The sequence below is a fragment of the Dicentrarchus labrax genome, unplaced genomic scaffold, assembly GCF_905237075.1.
Source record: "Dicentrarchus labrax unplaced genomic scaffold, dlabrax2021, whole genome shotgun sequence".
Lineage (NCBI taxonomy): Eukaryota > Metazoa > Chordata > Actinopteri > Moronidae > Dicentrarchus > Dicentrarchus labrax.
In genome coordinates this window covers 15097139-15115440 of record NW_026136702.1, presented here as the reverse complement: position 1 = coordinate 15115440, position 18302 = coordinate 15097139, and the positions used below count along the sequence as shown (strand labels likewise).

Sequence of the window (18302 nt, the reverse complement as noted above, 5' to 3'; positions counted from 1 at the left end):
TTTTGTAGGCTTTCATGGAGCACCCAGGATAACTCCATTAAATTAACAACATAATTTTATAGGCTACAGCACAACATATTGACATCACATTTTTTTTTAATTATTGACATACAAACAAATACAAAAAGAAGATACGTCAAATAGTAACAACTTCTATATGTTTTACAGTAAAGTTTTCAAAGATTTTAAAACTAAATCAGTCATAATAAGTCCTCATTACGTAGTCTGACGAACTCGACAACGGGAACCAATAAGAGGGCGTTTGTGTTTGTTACGTAAGCACGTCGCAGTACGTACGGATGTGTCTGACAGTCCAGCGCGGCAAATCGATATTGCCAACAAAGAGAAAGCAGAAAACATCCCTTCAGCGTTAGTTCACCACAAAACTTAAGTCAGTTCAGATTCTTTAGCGGTCATAACTCGGACTAACGTTACTCGGTCGGGATGGGTTTACTCGAGCGGTGCCAGGAGCTCTTCAACACCTCAAACCTGTACGAGGTGCTGGGCATCAACACAGAGGCAACAGAGACAGAGGTCCGGAGGAGCTACTACAAAGTGTCGCTGAAAGTCCACCCAGACCGGGCTCCTGAAGACCCGCTGGCTACAGAGAAGTTTCAGGTCCTCGTTGTTAGCTGTCAGAGTGAACACACACACACACACACACACACACAATGCACACAAGCTAGGTTAGCTAGCTAGATAGCTAACCTAGATAGCTACGTTAGCTGACTGACGTAGTTGCAGTGATCTCCTACTCCCCCCTGTGTAAACACCGATGATGTGATCATAGAGACTGAGTGAGTTTATGTAAGTTGCAGCAGAAGTAGAGACGTTTAATATTATTTACTTACTGATACATTGTCCAAAACCCACAACAGCTTTGTTTTACCTGTAACTTAGCTACTAGGTGCAATATATAGCTGTCAGGTTTACCTGTGTGTTTTGAAAGACCTTGCTCCCTTTATTTTGGTTGCTGATCTCCCAATTGCATTACATACTCTGCAGAAAAAGATATACACAAATATCCAAACATATCAACCAGATATTAGCAGTAAGACTGATACAGGTTACTGTATATTGTCATTTTTTTCCTTTCAAACCTCAGTTGAGAAACTGTGTAGCTCAAATCACCAGATCTTTTTGGTGGATCCAGTGAATAAAATACGTAACAGACAATAATCCAGTAATGCCTGGTATAAAATGACATTACCCATTATTATGAGCTAATACAACCAGAGATATCAAAGGAATAGCATCAATAGTATAAAAGATATGTAAAAAATCTGACCATTGAGTAATTTTTTAACGCTTATAGTCATATTGCATAAATATAATATATTTACACCCACCTGATGGTAACTAATGGCCACAGTTTATCAATAGCCCAATGCGTCTACAGATCCTATTTTTCTAATTCTTGTATGAAGTGTATAATAATAGTTCATGCCATACATTACAGTAAGAGCTGCAGAGGTGTACAATTTTGAGTCTGACGTCATGTTTTTCCCCCTCCAGGTGTTGGGAAAGCTGTATGCGGTGCTGAGCGATAAGGAGCAGAGGGCTGTTTATGATGAGCAGGGGGTCGTGGATGAAGAGTCCGACGTCCTGAGTCAAGACCGCTGCTGGGAAGACTACTGGAGGCTGCTCTTCCCTAAGGTATTGAACACAGCAGGTGTTTTCTGACTCCATAATGAGTCACATTGCTTTGTTACACATGTGATGATGTGACACGTGGACTGAGTCACTTGTATTTCCAGGAATTTTATTTTGGATGACGTACAGTGGATGGGGATCAAGGTTATTGTGTCACTTAATAGCCTGTCATACATTTCCTTTGTCTTGACAACTTGTTCTGTCACTCTATCCATCCCCTAGATTACAGTGCAGGACATCCTTGAGTTTGAGAAGAAATATAAGGGCTCTGATGAGGAGCGGGAGGACGTAATCAAGCTGTATGTGCAGCACCAGGGAAATATGGATGCCATCACAGCCTCGGCTCTGTGCTGCTCCCAGGAAGACGAGCCCAGGCTCTGCAGCATCATCCAGGCTGCCATCGAGAGCGGGGATGTCGAGGCATTCCCGGCGTTTACTCGGGAGAGTGACAAGAAGAAGAAGGCTCGTAGAAAGAGAGTAAGAAGAAATCCTTACAGTGTATATTCTATTTATTTTGTACATTTACAAACGGGACTAAGCTCTGGTATCTTACAACTTTGTCTCAGTAATGTGCTTTCAATTGACCTTCCAGGCTGATAGAGAGCGACAAGAAGCAGAGGAAATGCAAAAAGAGATGGGGCTCGGTGATCAGGATGACAGTCTCGTGATGATGCTTCAGGTATCAAATGCATTTGCACATGTAAACATTGGCAGGATGTGTTGTTTGTTGTTGTCTGATTTTTTCTTTTTTTTTTAATAACCACTTTTCTTTCTTACTTTCCAGCAAAGACAGAAGTCCAGAGAGCAGAATTTTAACGGTTTCCTGTCTGACCTGGAAGCAAAATATGCCAAAAAAAGTGGAAAATCCCAAAAAGCAAAGAGAGGAAAAAAGTGAAAAGCTTAGAGGCTCTGTTTATAGCAGATAAAATGTACATACATTATAGCAGGTTTCATTTGTTAAAAAAACACGTTTAGATCAACAAGAGCATTTGAATACGTGTATGAGCAGCTGCCTAACTGCTCCCTTCTGCGTTCCCCCTCAGAAAACTCTCCTTTATCGGCCCTCTGTAGCGTTTTATGTGAAGCTTATTAAAATGTAAATGCATCTTTTATTTCTTGTCTTCATAAACATGAATAAATTCATATTTATATACATCATTTGTACACAGCTTTTTTATTCTTTTGCATAAAATAGAATCAAGGAAATGTACTGAAGAAAAAGCTTTGATTTTCAAGCTTTGTCATCTTTGTAGCATGGCTATCTGATATAATATTATAATCATGAATCAAAGGAAAACTACCATTTGTGCAGTAAACCTGATTTTACCTGTCAAAGCTTCCACACATGGCTTTGCTCGGATAAGAAAAAAAAAAAAATACCACAAGTAGTATTTTGTACAGACGCAATAAATGAATCCCTTAGTTATTTACATACGTTCTGCCGCTTGTATTCCTATATTCTAGTGAGATGTGCTAGTAGAAGCACATTGGGCTGTAGAAATGTTTTGTCAGTGCTTATCCAGCCATCACATCCCTGCTCCTGATATATTACCAGAGCTTTAATGGAGAGGCAACCAAAAACTTGCAAGGTGGCATCTCTCGTTCCTGTGTGCAATGATATGCAATGAGAAGCTCTGAGTCGATTTCTTTTTTTTTTTCCTTTTTACACAGGGCGGTTGAAGGTTGTGTCCTTATAAAAGATACAGTACCAAACTCTCCGATGTAGCATCAGAGAGGGAAAAAAAGTGCTTTTTATCCTCTATATCCCTGTCTGGGTGGATGTGTTATTCCCTGCATAGTCATTTACCAGTACAACAACACACCAGAGGATAACATACAGTACATTCATATATAAATAGATATATACACATTCAGATCATACATACATAGTAGAAATGTCCACACATACAGCCCATACTGTATATGAAGATGGAGTTACTGTTGACAGTTTGTGTTTGGCAGCCACATAAGCTGATTTCTGAAATACAAAAATAGGCCTCTAACAAAAACTTCACCAAAGCAGCATAATATGAAAAAAAAATCTGCTACTTCTGTAAAAAAAAAAAAAGAAAAAGAAAAAGTTTAGAGGTCACAGATGCTGCAGAGTGATGCACTTTTTTGTGCTTTATAAAGATGAATGGCTGAAGGGTCTGAAGATCGGAGGCAAACTACAAGCCAGGTCTGCTGGCTCTAGATGAAATGCCTCCCCGAGTGTAAGACCGAGGTGGAACTGACACAGGCACCAGCAGAGCTATGGGAAAGAGGAAGGATAAAAAGTTAATGAACATACCGAGTTAAATCATCTTACCAGTAGGTAAATCTTACGTGAAGCCAGCCGCTGTAATCACTTTTATTCATAGTTTATCTGAGAACCAGGTCTGGCAGAGTTTCATCAGCGGCTTTAATCTACTGACCTGGGACGGGGACTTGTGGGTCTGGCTCCTCTTCATCTTTGATGCGCGAGTGCCCCAAGGGGTGGTGGGAAAACGAGTCCAAGAAAGATGAGCTGCTGATGCCAAGACTAATGCCAGTCACACCGATTCCAAGAGAGTCTGGTGGAATTAATGAATAAATGAATGCATAAGTGATTAGCTCATGTACTACAAAATCCATAAGGCACAGGGTATTTACAGTACAAGGACAGGCAAAAAATAAAGTAGCACAAAACAGGCAGTTGACGAGTGGGGATCTCAATATGCAGTATCAGTGATTTGATCAAACTGAAACTGCGAGTTGATTAAAAAAATATATTCATATATTGAGTCAGCTATAACACCTGGACACCGCATGTTGAGAGTGCAGGAAAACTAGTTAGCAAGCGCTACTCCAAGTGGTGTGAGTGCAAATGAATTAAACCAACCTAAACAGTGACAGTTCAACTGTAAATTGGAAAAAAGGAACATTCACCATTCTATCCCACTTTATCATTTTAATAATATTTGGTTTAAAATCACTTTAAATGACCACATTTTGAACATGAAGGGTGGAGTTGAGGAGGCGTTCCTTGTGTTAATCTGACAGGGCTGTGGGGTACGTCTGCTAAAAAAGGTTGTGAACCACTGCAGTACCTCACATTCCTTTTCCAGCAGCATTGTGTATGTTTTTTATTCAACTTCAAGTTGAATTTCTGACCTGTGCCCACAGACGCTCTGCCTGGCCGCCCCTGCCCGATGTTGTCCAATACTGTGAAGGAACGACGGTACGGAGTGTCCGACTGAAAACAAAAGCAGGGGTCAGATATACCATTTCTAATACAACAAACACAAAAAAAATTAAAGTCATTGAGCATCAAATTCACAATATAAACTTTGCCAACTCATTACTTCTTAAGCCCTTAACCTGATGGGTTAAAAAAAAAAAATAACATTTTTGTGATATGTGCTACAGGATTCTGTGGTGATAAGGGGCATCTTACCCTGTATGTGTGAGTGGTGTTGGGGCGAGAGAAGACGTCCAGTAGGTGATGACGATCCCTCGGTACTGAACTGCCAGCTTCATCAATTATAGCACTGTGGGCGCGACTGGACGGGCCTTTCTGACGCTGACCGAGCAGAAAAAATGGACAAAAACTCATTCACAGGTGGTTTACTTACTTTATTTCTGAAACCTATGATCTATTTAGAAAGCCTTTGTTTAATCAGTGTTTGTGTTCAGGTGCTGAAATGAGGTTTTCATTGTCAGTGTAGTAGTGTTATGCTGTACCTGTGCAGGTTTGGACTGCTGCCCTGAGTGAGATGACTCTGGGTCTCCAGTGCTGATGGGGGGAAGGAGTGTGTTCCTACTCAGAGGCAACTGCGGAGATGTTAGGTGGTCGCTGGCTGTGGGTCTGTGGATGAAGACGCACACATAAATAAAGACAATGAGTATAGATAGATGGATTGTTCTATGCTACATCTACATACACTTCTTTCTGAAAACACCGTGGGAGTTCACAGCTTAGGTGTAAGGATGAGAGTTAGAAAGTTAGAATTGTACTTCTTGTGATAGAGAAAAAATATCTCAAGTATTTCTTTTAAAAAAAACAACATGCTCACTGTGTTTTCCATTAAATATTTAGATACAGTACTTGCTGAATTTTGCAGAAGAATTGAGATTAAGCATGAAAGGAAAATGGCACACTGCACTATTACCTGCAGTTCACGACAAGTTCATCTGTGAAGACGGTTTCTAATACGTGAAACTTCTATCAGCCCCCGCCCCCACTATTATTCTGCTGCACCGCCCCACAAGGCACAAGTTGAAAGAGAGTCTGCTTTCAAAGTAATCTCACTCTGCCTCTGCGAAACTTCAGAGACCGTAGGGGAGAACGAGAGAGTAAAAAGCTAGATAGGAGTTTAGGTGGGGTTGGCGGGGTTCTCACGATGCCAAAACTCACAGACGTGTCCCGCGGATGACCTCGTCCATGGATCCCGCTGCGCAGGACTGGCTCAAGCTGGGAACCAGTGGCAGGAGAGTTCGGGGAGGAGGGTTTCTGCGTCGGGCAGACTGTGCAGGGCGGGACAGCGAGGAAGAGCTCTGCTCCAGGGTTCGGCGAGGTCGAGGTTTGCTGGAGGGGACAGCGCTGGATCCTGGTCTGTGACACGCTCGCTCTTCTGGCTCCCTGTAGGGGAAGGAGAGAGTGGAGCACAATCAATGAATGGTGCATTTGTATCTGCTGCCAACTGGCTGTGTACTCTGTCACACAAGGTGTTAAGACCAGGGACAAAAACATGGCATGAGTGAGGCGATGTCCCTCTCATTTTACAAGATGTGTTTACCTGTAAATGGAAAACAAGAACTACAAGAACTATTCATTCCCATTCAAAAGATTACATTTACATACTAGGAATACAAAAATGTGTGTCATTGATTTTGGTTGTTTGTTTTTATTTTCAATTTTGGCACCAAGGCTCATTGGTTGTTGTTAGAAGAGTAAAATGTGTCCATACTGGTTTCTATCTAGCACACCCAGGTTCCTCTGCTGCAGGGGGATGCTGTGGATCACGATGAGGTCATTCAGGTTGTGCTGAGTCGCTGCTGTGCCTACCGGTACCCTTCCAGCCTGGGGAGCGGTGTCAGATGCAGGGGAGAAAGTAAAGAGACAGAGGGAACACGGGGAAGGGTAAAGGAGCGGGATGAAAGTAAAAAGATCCAAAAATACAGGAATGATTAAGGGGACAAGGACAAAGAGAGGTATGAGGGGACCAGAGACATAATATAGGAGAAAAGACAGGTTAGAGACATATAATGTATTTTATGAAGGCCACAGGGTTAGTTAAATCCATATGTACAATAAAGCATATTGTCAAAAAAATGGTTATTCATCATGCAGTGATGTCAGGAGGACCCCCATATCAGTTACGCCACTGACCAAAAATATCATTCACATTCACATTAACACTTAAAATGCAACCAAAGGAGCAACTAGCAAACAAAGCATTCCAACATTCTTGTTGTGAAAGAAAAGAAGTAAAGAAAACCAAAGTAGTTCATACGTTGCAGTTAAAAGATCAATGGTGGTGATGCTTTCGTGTTAATCAACAGGCACAAGCACATTTATTCTAGAGATAAAGATAATGAGCCGCCATTTTCGCTCTAAGTGAGGGAGTTACATACAGTGGAAGGCCTTTTCTGCTTTTTGGATTTCCGTCTGGACTTGTGCTTTGAGCCCCTTGACTTTGTGTTCTTTAAGGGGAAAAAGGCATGACCAAAGGAAGATGGTGGATATGGAAAGGAAGCAAGAAGGGTAAAGAACATAGAGGGGAAATAAAGGCAGAAATAAAAACGTAGAGAAAGAAAAAAAAAAAAAAGGAAAATAGGCAAGAGACATTGGCAAGGTGAAGGGCAGAGAGTAAGGAGGGAAGGGAAGAAAACAGTGATACAAGTTAATGAACAGGAAACACTGACAGACTGAAAGAGCAATAGGCAGGAATGCAAAGCAAAGACCTCACAGTTCATGATGCTGAACAAATGTTATATAGTCTTCTCAGGGCTGAAGTGATTGAGCTCAGTCAACTTGATATGTTTGATACTACAAACAGTTTTAAAATCAGGGTGGATTAAACCAGTATCGGTACACACTGGTACCGTATTTATTAACCCTCTAGTTAATCATTTTCATAATTTTCCTTTCATGTTATATATCTCAGTCATAATCAAAGTGAAGAAAACATATAAAAATGAAAACTTTTACTGAAATGTGCATTTTGTATATGAAACGTCACTATTTTTATCATCATAAAGTTTTGAATTGACCTCCTGAACTGCCTTCAGTGATGAAAGTTAAATGAGGCTCCCAGACTACTCCCCTAGCCACACCCTCCTGCTGCCCCTCAGACCACTGACCTGGAACTGCAGGCCAGATGTGAGCGGGGGCATCCTGCTCTGGCCAAGTTTGGGCAGCATCGTGGGCAGCATGGAGAGCAGCATGAAGGGATTCTGGGAGTCTTGCTGCACGGGGCTCAGGTTCCCAGAAAGCTTTTCATCATCTGCCAATCACACATACAATCATCACTTCCAAATGCATAAGAATGGACATATGTTAATATAAGTTAGGTCTAATGCATGTACAGCAGTTCCATTCAGCCCTACTTGATGTACAGCACTCCCAGTGGCGTTGCACCAGCTCTTTCATCCAGCCAACCAGCTGCCGCCACACGTCATCAAACAGGAGGTCGAGAACAGCTTGACGGCGACAGCGGTACGGCGAGACAGGGGGCAAACAGTGATGCCTTCGACCCGACTCTGAACAATCCTGCTCCCTCTCATCCTCCCTATAGAAGACAGATATAACAAATATTTGAACAAAACTGGACTATACACTGACAGGTTTAGTTTCTGGAATAAGAACATTGATGTGTAGCAGGAGGAAAGTGAGTAACTCACAAGTCCCTGCTATCAAAAGCCAGGTATTCCTCCATCAGACCCTCCACTTCAATCACTCTCGGCTTGTCGTGAATGCTGGAGCCACTGGAGGTGCCAGGAGGCCCATCCAACTCTGCTGAGGAGGACTTGATCAGGGCTGCTCTTCTGCCTTGCACATTCAACCTTTCCCCCAAGACAAGAGCGCACATAGTTAAGCACCTTAACGTGTACACATAAAACGCTACGCTCACAGACACAAGCCCACACGTGCTGTATGTTTTCTATAAATAATAAATAAGCTAGAATCCAGCTGACAGCTTTAGACTGTCAAGCAGAAGGAACATCCCACCACAAATTCCTACAGTATACCTATGCATGCACAAGCTCACACTAACACTGCAGACTCAGTTTTGAGCAGTCCAACAGTGGCACTGCCTGGTTACAACCAGTATACCATTAAAAGAGACAGTCCTAGCTAACTATTCACTACAGCTAACCAAAATGACTTTGGCCCACAAACTTGATTAACAAGCCAGAGCATCTAGGTCACAAAACCACAGAGTCAGCTACGACTCCTCTATAATTGATGCTCTAACACCAGTCATCTGGACAGCTGGCCGACAGCCACTTGAGGAACAGAGGCAGAATATTTCTGACAAATGTATTTAAATAATAAAGCAACACACAGTAAGACTTTGCTAATATCAATCTCTTTCAATTGAGATTCCACGTCACAACCGAATTACATTTTTAGACCTAGCATCCATTAAGCATTGCTATATGTGTTAAAAATGAAGGGAATGTGTACCATACAGCAGGGAAATGTATCTAACAGGTGAACTTTGACCTCATGTGTCCTTCGCCTCTCAGACAGACAGTCTACCAGTGAGTCAGTGCAATTAAGACTTACTCTATGCCGTCCTTATCTTTCTCCTGGGGCTTCACACTGCTCTCTTTGCCTGCTGATGGGCTGCTGGCAGGGCTGCCCTTCCCTGAAGTAGCATACCACTGGAAGCCCTCATCACTGGGACACACCAACTGAGTCCCCAGGATCCTGAGTGACACACACACAATGAGTAAATAAGCAAATATAAGTATATACATATAGTATAATAATAATTTATAATAAGTTTTCCTGCAAAAATTCAATGCTTTTTGCGTTTGTCTTAGTAGGTAGTAAACTCCGATAACAAACCGAAGATGCGGGAAACGCGTGGCCCACTGCTGACATTCATTCTGCAGCCCCTGGAGTATCCCTCCTCCGCTGCCTCTCCCCTCATACAGCTCTTTGTCAATCTCCTCAAACATTTGTTGTACCTGCCGTGACGCTGCCTTGTCGAACTCCTACGGGACGGAAAAACAGAAAGAGGTAGAAACACAGGAAGGAGAGCTAGTCATCCCTCTGTTCTCTGTTCTCATAGACTGGCTCAGTGATAGAAAGCTGCTGCTTTTCAGTCTGTTCATTAGTTATTGGCAAAACACTGCTATTCTTTAATTTTTTTTTATCTCATGGCAAGCTTCAACATGCATAATAATTAGCCTCTACAGCCCCTTGGTATGCGTGTATGCGTTTGTGGTCGAGCTGGATTGTTCATATGCTGTAACATAAGGTGAGTTAGGAGTGAGTTAGTTTGCGTAACTGAGATTGTTTTTTTTTCTTCTCAGAAGCAGCTTGAGGATAACAAACTAAATAAATCATTGAGTCCTGGAAAAGTTCTGTAGAAGCAGCTGAGGCTAGAAATCACAGCATAATAACAAACCAACACCCAGTGGAACCAGGCTTTGCATATTCAAAGAAGCAGCAGACAAACAAGGCGTCCACCACTCGATACAGAGACTGGTTGTATGCTGTTCTGTGGTTTTTCACAGGTTTACCAAAAGGTGACAAATGTTAGTAAGCAAATCAAAATCCGACATTAAAACATGCATGAAAGTATGTGGAGTCTTTTCATCTTTGCAACAGAATGACAGAGAGGATAGAAAAGTGCTAGAGGGAAAACAGTGTTGTGTGTGGAGGAGCAGGAGGTGCAGGAGCAGACTTACATCATAGCCCCAGGAGAAAACAGAGCTCCTCTCTGTAGAGATGCCAGTGCCGGTGGAGCTGTGGATACCTGACCAGGACTGGTTGGAGTCTACTGAGATGACGGTGGGACAGTCAGAGTGGCCTGAGGCAGCAGACGTCTCTGAGCTACATAGAAAAGGTCAAGGGAGTTGTGAGATTAATGTACAGTTTGAGAATCAATGTTTCACCATGTACCCACAGGGGATATCCAACACACGTAAGTATATTCAAACACTTTGACTCTATATGTCACAACAGAAACCAGGTCTCTGCTATAGAAAACCTTACTGGTGGTGGTTGCTGACAGAATCATAGGCAAGGTTTCAAAGTGGAAAATAAAGGGCAAATGTCAAAGTCATTGAATATTCCAACAGCCTGCCTCATTACTCATTCTTTTAACTGCACATCTGAAGGAGGCAATGTGATATCAATTAATCCACTGCTTCTGGGTGTCTTGTTTCACGCAGTGAGAGCCCTGAGAATCAGCTGTCCACTCAAGATGGTGTAAGATTACAAAACACACAGGCAAGAGTTTCTGTGTGTACTACTTGGAAGTAGTTTGATCTTTGCCATATTCTGCCGTTGCCAAGATTTGCCTCGCCACAGAACAATCCGGGACTCGGTTACCTGTTGTGAGCGGAGACAGCTTCCTGGAGGTCATGGAGGTAGCGCTGAGGGGTTTGGTTATCGTCTGCTTCCTCTGGGAGAGGGTGGTGGTCGAGGCTGCTTCGGGACAACCCACGACTGTGTAAAAAGACAGATTGTGGACATTGATTTAAAAAAAAAAGGGAAATTTAAAAAGTGAGTGTGTAATCGTCTTCTTATTAAAGTGGCAGATTATTTCCCCAAGTGGTTGAATCCAGACACCAATGAAAACAATGTGAGATGAAATAAAAGTCATGATGATGTTCTATATGCATATGGTCTTCGTAATAATATTTAACATAATTCTTGTTGATGAATCTGTTTAAAAGGAACACACTGGTGATTTAGCATGTCTTAGCCCTTTAAAGACAAATGGAGCTCTTCACTGTCGACCATTTCCTAAAGCATGACACCAAAAAAAAAAAAGGAAATATTGTTGCTTCAAATAATAGGATATCTGAGTAGTTCACCAGCTGAACTGATGGATCATCATGTACTGGACATTACGTTTGTCTAAACGAGGAGACAGACCTCGATGTGACAGATGGACTTACTAACTGGATCAATAAAAATATAATTTTACACAGTCATCCGATAGTGGTGGAGAAGTCAATCACTCATTTCACTTTCCCCCTCCTCCCGGTGTAGAGTAACAGCATTCAGCCTCTGACAGCTGGGGGAACCTTGTTTACAGTGCTTTCAACCCCTTTATGTTACAATACTCACATCTCTAGTTTGTGTGATACAGGTCTTCTGTTGTATCGTGAAATCATTCTCCTTTGTGTCCGTTTTAGAGGCTCAAGCCCTCGTCTCTCATTCTCGCCTCCGCGTCCTGGACTCGCTCGGAACAGTTTCGAGGGAGGTCTGACATTTCCTCTAGTCCGCTGGATAAACACCCTCGGTGCAGGGAACCAGGAGGAGTGGGCTTTGGCTACTGATGCTAACGTTGTTTTCTAACAGCTAGTGTCAGGAGGAGGCTACGTCTAAAAATAAGCTAGCTAACGTTACATGGACGGATAGATAAAACATCAACAAGGCACCAACAGCATTGAATAACTCCCTCAAAATACTTCCTCTGCTAGATTGACCTTGCTACATTAAATTAGCATCTTGTGTCGCCCAGCAGTTGCCTGTGAATTACATTTTTAAATACGGGGGGGGTTAAACGTTAGTAGAGCTAGCAGTTAGCTATCGCCACCTCAGAAGATTTTCTTTGCTAATGTTAGCACCACCAACAACAATAACACGGCTGCCATGGATACGCACCTTTGCACCCCCCCGTGGTCTCACGGGAATTAGATTTCGGACAACCACTAAATAGCCGTTACCCTATTGGTTCTGTCACTACAACTCCCAGTGTTCATTGCGACAACGTGATTGCGTTCTTGAAATATATCCGGTGGCGGTGTCGGTTGAATTCAAAACGCACATTGTGTAATTAATTATTTTCATTAAATTGAGTAGAAACGCGCTATATTCTGGATGTACATTTTGTATAACAAATATTATTTTTTTATCCAGTAGAACAACGAATAATTAGGTAATATAAAATGTAGGAACTCATGTTTTACGCGAATGGGCTAGTCGAGTGGGATTCACTGTAGGACCTAAACAGAGACAGATGGCGTGATAGAAACGTACGGACAAATGAGAGAAGTTTCATTTTTCTCTCATTGAAATCTTTGCGGACTTCATTGATATAAGGTCTGACATTTAAAAACAAGACGAAGTAAGACTGACTGACACTTTTAGGAGATTGACTTGAATATGAACAGTAATACATTTTTGCGGTTAGTTGACTGAGCCTTTAACTAATGCTAATACTTCACTCCTACTTTCTAGTCGAATCTACAAATGCCCTACCTATATGTTAGTGTATGACTTTAGCCTGCTGTGTTTTTAGCAGGTCTTTTTAAAAACTACTCCAATGGACGCCCTGCAGAGGAGAGTGATGGAGGAGGACGTGGTTCAGTACAAACTCTTCTTCATCCAACCAGACGGCCCACCTTCACAGCAGACTGAGGAACATCTCACACACCTGGTAGAGGAGATCATGGCAAAGGTTGCCCCACTCCTGATACAATACATCTGGCAGCACCAGTCATTCAACCTCAAGTATCATCCTGAGAAAGGTATAGTGTTGGCAACACCCTGATTTTAAATATTGGTACCGTCTGTCTTTACTGGAAATGGATATGTGTTCTTTTTTTATTGACAGAAGATGTCCCTGCTCACATTGGAGGTAGTACTCAGTTTGGGGACAGTGTGGAGGACGAGTGGTTTATTGTTTACCTCCTGCAGCAAATCACAGAGGCGTTCCCACAGTTGGCAGCCAGGTGAGACAAAATGTGCTTTGAGTTTATGGATCAGTGTAAGCGGTTTGTCATTTGCCTCTCTTCTTCTAACTTCGATTTTATGTTTGTGTGTGAAGAGTTGAAGACAATGACGGAGAGTTTCTTCTGATTGAAGCAGCAGATTATCTTCCCAAGTGGCTGAATCCAGACACCAGTGAAAACAGGGTGAGTTGACCAGATAAGAAGGCAGATGTGATGATTTTATTTTATAAGTAATAGTCTTTTGTTGGCCCTTTCATCTACCTTTTGTCATCATTTGTATTTACAAAAACCCTTCATTCCCTACTCATTCTCCTTTGCAGGTCTTCTTCTATAGGGGAGAGTTGCATATTCTGCCCTGTCCCTCCAAATCCAGTACAGTGGGGCTCTCGAAAGGTGTGGTACCAAGTGTTGCACAAGCTCTAGCACTGCTCTCCACCCACCCAGAGGCCTGTCAGGCAAGCCCCAAGATTTGTTCAGTCCTGAGGAAGCGACTAGAAGGGTGAGAGGTCCTCATGTGTTAAAAGTTTATTTTTAATCCACAAATGTGTTTCAAATGCAACATCATTGACAAGTATGAATGCTGTGACCCAACCCTCAGTATCATTGTCTGTCTGAGACTATCAAATAGAATATTAAAGTTTAAAAGCAAAATGTCCGAATTCAAGGCTTCAAGGTGCAGAATCATTGTTGGATATTTGTTTTCCACAATGTTGCAGAAGAGAATACTTTAACAGCCTCATAAATATTGTATATAAGAGGATACAACGAGTATCCGGCTGGTATCAGCAGATACTGTAAATGTGTGAAACATGAAAAAAAGCATACCAATGTAAACTTTGTCCTTAGGTACCCTGAGAAGATTAAGACTGGCCTCCATCGTGCCCACTGCTTCATACCTGCAGGCGTTGCCATGGTGTTGGCACAACGACCAGACCTGGTCGCCCCTGCAGTGTCGGCCTTCTACCTGCGGGATCCAGTAGATCTGCAGGCGTGTCGAAGCTTCAAGACCTTTCCTCCTGATACGCGAGTCCTCACCTCGGTAAACACACTGAAAGATTCATGATTGTAGCGTTCTAGGCACAAAGAAGAAGCTCTTTTAAAGGAAATATTCTTATTTCAAAAACATTGCGTCTATGTCGTGTTATAATAGTGTTTGTTTCATGCTCATACTGTAATCACTGTTTGTGTTTCAGTTTTTCAGTAGTACGTTTCAGATTTTGTGTAATGTCTTAACTGTAACATTGTACTTCTATTTGTATTTCTAGGTGACATTCACGCGTTGCCTGTACGCCCAGCTGCAGCAGCAACAGTTCACCCCAGACCGTAGGAGCGGCTTCACTCTGCCTCCTCACTCTCATCCCCAGTACAAAGCCCATGAGCTCGGCATGAAACTGGTCAGCCATCATCTGTGTTTACTCTTCATCCTGATCCTTCCTTTGGATGAATACAAATATGCGTTTATTAGGCACAGTAGGATGCAAGGTGACCTCTAATGAGGGTTTATAGTTTTGTATTTGATTAAATGTCTGCCTCTCTGTGTGTGCGTGTCTCACTCCCAGGCCCATGGCTTTGAGATCCTGTGCTCTAAGTGCCAGTTGCCTTCATCAGAGCCCGATGCCCCCGTCAGTTGTAACCCTCAGTGGAAAGGCTTCATGGACAGTCTGATAAGGAACGGCTACTTCCGGGTTAGTCACACTTTTTGTACGGTGAGGTCAAGAGGAAGGGTAGCTACTTAGCTTCACCTGGAATAGTAGGTTGGATGTAAAAGCACACATTGCTAAAGGTGGGATACAGTCAACATTTTCCACATTTTCCAGAAATTCAAAGTTTTTGATCTTATTGTTGTCAAATGCAGGGAGAAATGGAAGGATCGGCCCGGTACCGTGAACTGAAAAGATCTGGGGAGAACTTCTTCAAACAGTCTGTCGCCTCAAAATCGAGGTGTGTGTGTGTGTGTGTGTGTGTGTGTGTGTGTGTGTGTGTGTGTGTGTGTGTGTGTGTGTGTGTGTGTGTGTGTGTGTGTGTGTGTGTGTGTGTGTGTGTGTGTGTGTGTCTCTAACACTGTGTGAATATGCCTGCCTGTGAAGTCCCAATGTATCTGTCTGAATGTACCTATTGTGTGCTGTGTCTCAGTGCCTTGTCCCCAGGCGAAGAGGTTCTCCAGCTGCTGCACAGCTGCAATCCAGTCAACTTGGAGGAGCTGAAGAAACAAGAGTCACAGCTCCCCCAAGAGGACAGTGAGTGAAAATATACATCTTGTTCATTTACATTTGTAACGTCTGAGCATAGAAACTTAGAAACTGTTAACCAAGGTATAAGTGATAATTAATGAGACATATTTGTGTGTACATTATTCATATTTCCTGTACAAAGAAGAGGTCCATATCTATTTAGTGTAATTTACTCAACATGGTCGACTTTTACATATATCCTAATGGTGAAGTCTGTCTGGAGATTTTACTTAAGACTTATATGACCTTGCTAGAAAGTAAACATTGCCTTTGTCTGTCTCTGCCAGCTCGGATTTGGTGCTGTCTGCCAATTCCTTTTCAGTTTCTGTCCTTTTTGGTATGCCTCCTCCATTCTCTACCCTGTCTCTCTTTCAACCATTTCCCATAATTAGTTTTTCTTTGTGTCTATCTCCAGGTGACAGCTGGCTGGATATCACAGCTCAGGATTTGGAGCGTATGTTGCAGGAGAGGAGTGGTGAGAGAGCTGTTGCTGGCAGCCCAAACTCCACTTCCGACAAACAGACAGACCATGTCGGCGGTGCAGAGGAGAGGAGGAAGGAGATGGAGGAAAGGGAGGGAAAGGAGGCCGGTTACAGCCTGGTGGCAGTCAGTCAGGGGATGAAGAACTTCCTCAATGCCGTGTCGTCTCATGAGGGTGCTGAACTGCCCTGGTGAGACTGACTATCTGGCCACCACGCCTGATTCATTTTAACAGTATTTAACCAAGATCATCGAAAGGCACATTTGGGTCAATGAATAAAATGACTAAGGATCGTTTGTGTATTTATTTTCCATATGATAGTAAAAGGTAATGAAAAGAAGAACTCACCCACACATGTTGGAGTACAGTAAATCTAACCAAGGTATAAATTGTGATTTTAATGTCTAGTTGGGTGTAACACATGCGTCATTTTCTCTTCATGGTCTCCCCCTGCTGCTGCATTCAAACTCTTGCCTGTTAAGCTAATGTATTTATATGTGCATTGTCCCACCAACAGTTTTTCATTCCAGGTTTTACATTGTTTTACTTTATTCCAGGAGCAGTTCAACTCAGCCTTTTAGTTTTGATCCTGATTCCATGTCCAACGCAGTGGACAGACTGCTCGGTATGTAGAAGTTATGAAGTTAGGAAAAACAACTAGCAAAAACTCCCCACATATTCCTCTCTTTACTGAATCTGTCACAATTTTTATAGGAAACAATGAAGAAGAGCTAGATTCAGATGATCTAGATGATGATGATGATGAGGAAGAGGAAGAGAAAGAAGAGGGGTCCTCTGGTCACGCAGAGATGAACGGGACAGAAACTTTGGACGGTCTCAGAGGATACATGGACCAAATGGATGAGGAGTTGATGAGCACTAATATAGGACAAAGCTTCAATGTGAGGGTAAAATACACCCTTTAGGTGAAATAATTCACTTGTCATCCTGAATGTAGTTACAAAACTTCTTCTACATTTGTCCTTTCTGCAGAATTTCAACAAGACAGGCCTCGGCAATGGCTCCAATCATCCCTCAGCCACAGACCATCTCCCTGCACATGGAGGGGTTGAAGAGACGGAGGAGGAGATCCAGCCTCTTGACGTCGATCTCAATCTGGTCACAAACCTGCTGGAGTCCCTCAGCTGCCAGGCCGGACTGGCCGGACCAGCTTCTAACCTGCTGCAGAGTCTTGGTATACACCTACCACCCAACTCTGACCCCTCATAAAGGACAAGAAGTAGACACAGATAGCGAATGAGGCAACATATGGCCGGTTCAAACATGCAGCAAGGACCAGCATCTACAGTTGAGGAGGCTTCTCTTAAAGCTGGTAGCAGAATGCCTTTATTACACTGACAGTACTTCTGTTTGTAAAGCACTCGTCCCGTAGCGCTTTTATTGTAAACAAACATGGTTTGTTTTACAGTTAATGTTTCTCATTGAAACTTAATATGTGCACTGTAAAAACTGTATTCTTCAGGAAAGAAAAACACATTGGGTGCATTTCCTGTACTATAAAACCGATCTTTTTGAATGTGTTTAAACATGCATTGTTTGTAGTTTACAGTTAATATTAAATACACAATACAGAAAAAGGAAAGAAAGCTCATACATGTGCACAAGATAAACCTAAAATATCACTGATTTGAAAAAAAAACACAAAATATCCATTTTAAAATTCTAATTATGATAATAAAAAATTATTATCATAATGTAAGAATACAATTATTAAGATTGTTTGGTCCATATTAACCTGGAAATTGCTAAATTACATTTTTGATATGTCCCCATCAACTATGTATGATGGAGAGAGAGCACATTTTAGCTTCAAAGCCTGAGGCAGGATGAAGCAGGACTACTACAGAACTCACTCACTGAACTGTTTGATTGAAAATCACTGTATACTGAAAGTGCAACGTATAACTTAAGCATTTAGATTTTTGATACAAGCTGCTTTGTGTGATGTCGGTATGTGTTCACCGTTGGTGGTTTTGGACAGCACTTGCATTTGGTTGTTAAAAAAAGAATAAATATTTTCAGAAATAAAG

General features: G+C 42.2%; 3 protein-coding genes and 1 long non-coding RNA gene across 15 annotated transcripts; 3 read left to right on the top strand and 1 right to left on the bottom strand.

Moving 5' to 3' along the window:
- The first annotated feature begins 286 nt into the window (after positions 1-286).
- dnajc9 (DnaJ (Hsp40) homolog, subfamily C, member 9) lies at positions 287-2808 on the top strand. Its single transcript, XM_051424959.1, has 5 exons — positions 287-618; positions 1516-1656; positions 1876-2130; positions 2246-2332; positions 2438-2808. Exons 1-5 carry the CDS (start codon positions 445-447, stop codon positions 2546-2548), a joined length of 768 nt encoding a protein of 255 aa, XP_051280919.1. The 5' UTR covers positions 287-444; the 3' UTR covers positions 2549-2808.
- Positions 2548-12554, bottom strand: fam149b1 (family with sequence similarity 149 member B1). 2 transcript variants are annotated; one of them, XM_051424806.1, is made up of 16 exons: positions 11930-12554; positions 11186-11302; positions 10540-10684; positions 9692-9840; positions 9407-9550; positions 8518-8679; positions 8224-8405; positions 7978-8120; positions 7249-7317; positions 6582-6694; positions 6029-6253; positions 5356-5479; positions 5069-5194; positions 4786-4867; positions 4068-4205; positions 2548-3904 (listed from the first exon to the last, which is right to left on the bottom strand). In XM_051424806.1, exons 1-16 carry the CDS (start codon positions 11974-11976, stop codon positions 3822-3824), a joined length of 2049 nt encoding a protein of 682 aa, XP_051280766.1. In that variant the 5' UTR covers positions 11977-12554; the 3' UTR covers positions 2548-3821. The 2 variants fall into 2 exon arrangements, with proteins under 2 accessions (XP_051280766.1, XP_051280776.1); XM_051424816.1 differs by lacking the exon at positions 7249-7317.
- LOC127377244 (uncharacterized) lies at positions 10678-11793 on the top strand. Its single transcript, XR_007887657.1, has 2 exons — positions 10678-10775; positions 11026-11793. It is a non-coding gene; the product is annotated as an uncharacterized LOC127377244 (long non-coding RNA).
- Positions 12555-12640: 86 nt separating the features above from the next.
- On the top strand, positions 12641-18301 carry ecd (ecdysoneless homolog (Drosophila)). Of its 11 annotated transcripts, none has more exons than XM_051424898.1 (14): positions 12641-12840; positions 13110-13335; positions 13422-13539; positions 13635-13722; positions 13860-14038; positions 14386-14578; positions 14805-14933; positions 15099-15224; positions 15395-15480; positions 15673-15776; positions 16186-16441; positions 16809-16876; positions 16966-17159; positions 17245-18301. In XM_051424898.1, the coding sequence occupies exons 2-14, from the start codon at positions 13131-13133 to the stop codon at positions 17479-17481; spliced, it is 1983 nt and encodes a 660-aa protein (XP_051280858.1). In that variant the 5' UTR covers positions 12641-12840; positions 13110-13130; the 3' UTR covers positions 17482-18301. The 11 variants fall into 11 exon arrangements, with proteins under 11 accessions (XP_051280858.1, XP_051280839.1, XP_051280848.1 ...); XM_051424879.1 differs by having other exon boundaries at positions 13107-13335; XM_051424888.1 differs by having other exon boundaries at positions 12641-12907.
- The last annotated feature ends 1 nt before the right edge of the window (position 18302 follows it).